This window comes from Sinocyclocheilus grahami, unplaced genomic scaffold (assembly GCF_001515645.1).
Source record: "Sinocyclocheilus grahami isolate Dianchi unplaced genomic scaffold, SAMN03320097.WGS_v1.1 scaffold344.1, whole genome shotgun sequence".
Classification (NCBI taxonomy): domain Eukaryota; kingdom Metazoa; phylum Chordata; class Actinopteri; order Cypriniformes; family Cyprinidae; genus Sinocyclocheilus; species Sinocyclocheilus grahami.
In genome coordinates, this window is record NW_015505523.1 from 3247523 (window position 1) to 3250875 (window position 3353).

A 3353-nucleotide genomic window follows, 5' to 3' on the forward strand; every position below is an offset into this window, starting at 1 on the left:
AATTAATTTGTTTTGGCATGTTTATTGCTAAGCATATATTATTATATACTGCAATTATATTTATCCGTTAGAATTATATATTTTTTAATTCTTATTGGCCTGCCGTTATTATTTCTGAAAATGCAACTTATACGAGATGTATCTTTTTTTTTATTTGCCTCAAAAAACAAAAAAAAAATGTTATTGTGTTTTTAAAAGCATGCAGCAAACGAAAATATGCGATTAATCTGTTAAAATTTGTTACTGTGGGTTAACAAATTTACATTAGTAGGCTACTCTTATGCTTGGTTTCAGAGATAGCAACAGAGTCTGGGCCAAATCTGGTTTACATTCACTTCTGGCTTTTTTGTCTTGATTGCAAATGTTTTTTGTTGTTTTTTTTATGTACATGGATAATTAAAACAAAAATCAGGCGTGTGTATTTATAACATAAATTACTAGGCCTACATTCTTTTTTTCAGAAATGGAAGTAACTCCAAATGTTGTGTGTTTGTAATTTTAATATTTTTATCTATAGGCCTATACAGCAAAACTACAGAGCTTCCAGTAGGTTATTTTATGGAGCTGTAAACACGGGAATCTCCGACCGCGTGCAATCTTTGACGAACACCCAATTCATATATCAAACTAGGCTATATGTTATTAAATTGTACATAGGCTATATATCAGATCACTTTGTGCGCTCTGGCGCCGACCCTGCATAAATGTGTGTGTGTGTGTATGTATATATATATATATATATATATATATATATATATATGCATGTATATGTACACGCACACAAATTAAAAAGATAAATAGAATACACTTTAAAATAAATAAAGTGTGTCCTCATAAACCATATATACCAGAATACACAAACAAAATATCTTATATTATTCAGCATGGTTGTATTTCCTGAGAATAGTTGGTTATATAAATGCAATGTGTAAATGAAACCGATGTCCCTGCCGACCCAAATCAAATTTTGTCAAAATCAAAAACTTCCCTGTTTTTGCAGGAGATGCATTTCCACCCTAAAGCCCTGAAGGACGTTCGTGGACAGATTGGCGCTCCCATGCCTGGTAAGGTGGTGGAAGTGAAAGTGAAGCAGGGCCAGAAGGTGGAGAAAGGACAACCGCTCTGCGTCCTCAGCGCCATGAAGATGGAGATGGTGGTGAACTCGCCGCTCTCCGGCACCGTGGCCAAGATCTACGTGACCGCCGACAGCACTCTGGAAGGAGACGATCTTATTCTGGAGATTACCGAATAGATATCATGAAGGCCAACAGCAGGGAACATAACACATCACCAATGCCAATCCCTGCTAGGCTAAACACACACACATTCACTCAGTTACATATGGAGTCTAACACCTTTTAGAAGCAGCATGCATTAAAGGAGGAAGGTTGAGCTTATTTTGACAGAATCTCGAATAATGGATGAATCTAGAAATATTTTTACTTTCAAGCTTGAATCCTTTGCCTTTAGTGTCATATGTGGTTTTGTGATCCTCAATCACTATTAAATTCATACATGATGAGGATATGAGCTAGTGTTATGCTGTTGACAGAGAAATGTTTGTTAGTCTTTAATATTAATGAATGTAGTAAAAACTAAAAGATTTACACTGAAAATATAAGCAATAAATTAATGACAGAAAGAGACTTAATTAGATGCATTCCTAATCACGTTAAAGATGTTTCTTAACTTTGATCGTGATCGTTTACATAAACTCAAATATTCTTACATACATTTTCTACAACTGGAAAGAAATTCTCAAAATATCATGCACAATCCTTCCCTTACATATAAAAGTCTTATGGCACAGAGTATCTTACTTGAATTATCAAGCGAAATTCAATTTATTTCAAGATAAATAGCTGTGTCACACATACCCAATGTTCTGACCAATGGCCCAGTCTGTTACTGGGAAAATAAGTGCAAGAATGGAACCGACCTCGTCTCCTGAGCCTTACACTTGAGCTGTGTATCATGTAAAGGTGGAGAATAGTTACCCCAGGTGGTTTGGGCTGAAGTGAGCTCCATTGAGGCCAACGAGGATCGATGACTCTATATTCAAGAGCACTTCTAGACTCCGCAGCAGCTTTGGGGCACATTGAGTTGGAACACAGGCTTTAGGGGGAAGGTCCTTTTCCCAGGGCGCATCGTGTGCTTGTGTTCCAATTCCTCTCTTAATGTGAATTTATTTCACTGTCCTGTTACATTCCCCTAAGCAGCAGATGCCTCATGGCTGCTGTAGTGACGGCTTTATTCTCCAGCTTTGTCTAATTTCCCTTGTTGAACACGATTGATGTAATTCGTAACAGATAATGAGAGGTTTTATTCAATGGCATTCAAGTAATTGAAAGCACTCAGCCTGAAATCTACGAGACGCGCGGCTGTTGCAGCAAAAGAGGTCCACTGGGCTGCGTCTGAAATGGTTTTAACAGTCTTGACTCTAAGTAGACCAATTCTTCATGAGGACCAATAGTCTGCAACGTGGATATATTCTCATCGTTTATCATAACATCCCAAAGTGGAGACTAGAGCGTGTCGTTTTAACCGTGTGAATCGTAGAGGCCCATAAATGTGACGATCGTCCCTTCAAATGGATGTTGCCATTAAAATTGAGCTAATGTTGTTTAGATGTAGTTTTTAGAGCACAAACGTCCATCTCATCATCACAGTCATTTCTGAGATGGTTCCTCTGTGTTGTTTGACAAATACATCTCAGTTTACACGGGCATAGCACAAAGGGGTTTATCGTGACAGGCACAAAACTAGGGGATTTGTTGGGAGAGGGAAGCTTCCTGTTGGATTTTGGACTTTTCGATATGGGCCACTGGCAAAATCTCTGGAGAACCGTTCGATGTTATCAGCTCTGACAGCGCAGCGTGATTCCGTGAGAGCTTTTGAGTCGAGAAGTTGTTGATGCTTGACTTTGTTTCATGCCGCCAATACAACAATGCAGTATTTATCAAAGTTGTTGTTAAATGGGTCATGCAGCTTAATATAGCATCGTACGTTGCTGATGCATAGGTACTTGGCACATTGTTCATTCAAACTGTTGAATTTTTACAGGGTAAATATTTCTGTGCATAGATTGTCACTGTGTTTGAAATTGGGAATGTTTTGAAAGGAATTGGAACTAATCTGTGTGACATTTCAGATCTGATGCCTTTAATAGCATTCGTTATCTTTCCATTTGAATGTCTGTTTTTCTGTGAAGTTCATCTCTTTCGATCTGTTTTGATAATGAGAAATATAACATATGCAAATACTAATGCACCATACCCTTGTGTCTGTTATTTTAGCATTGGAAATGTTGGAGAAAAAAATATATATAAATAAAAGGAGGATAACTGACTGTC

At 37.5% G+C, this 3353-nt stretch overlaps 1 protein-coding gene across 1 annotated transcript in view; it reads left to right on the forward strand.

The window, feature by feature from the left end:
* pcxa (pyruvate carboxylase a) overlaps positions 1-3353 on the forward strand; it is a 153659-nt gene extending 150306 nt beyond the window's left edge. Inside the window, exon 20 of the mRNA XM_016228863.1 lies at positions 1001-3353. Within this exon, the coding sequence (XP_016084349.1) occupies positions 1001-1252 (252 nt within the window). The 3' untranslated portion in view covers positions 1253-3353. The remainder of the gene's footprint in view (positions 1-1000) is intronic.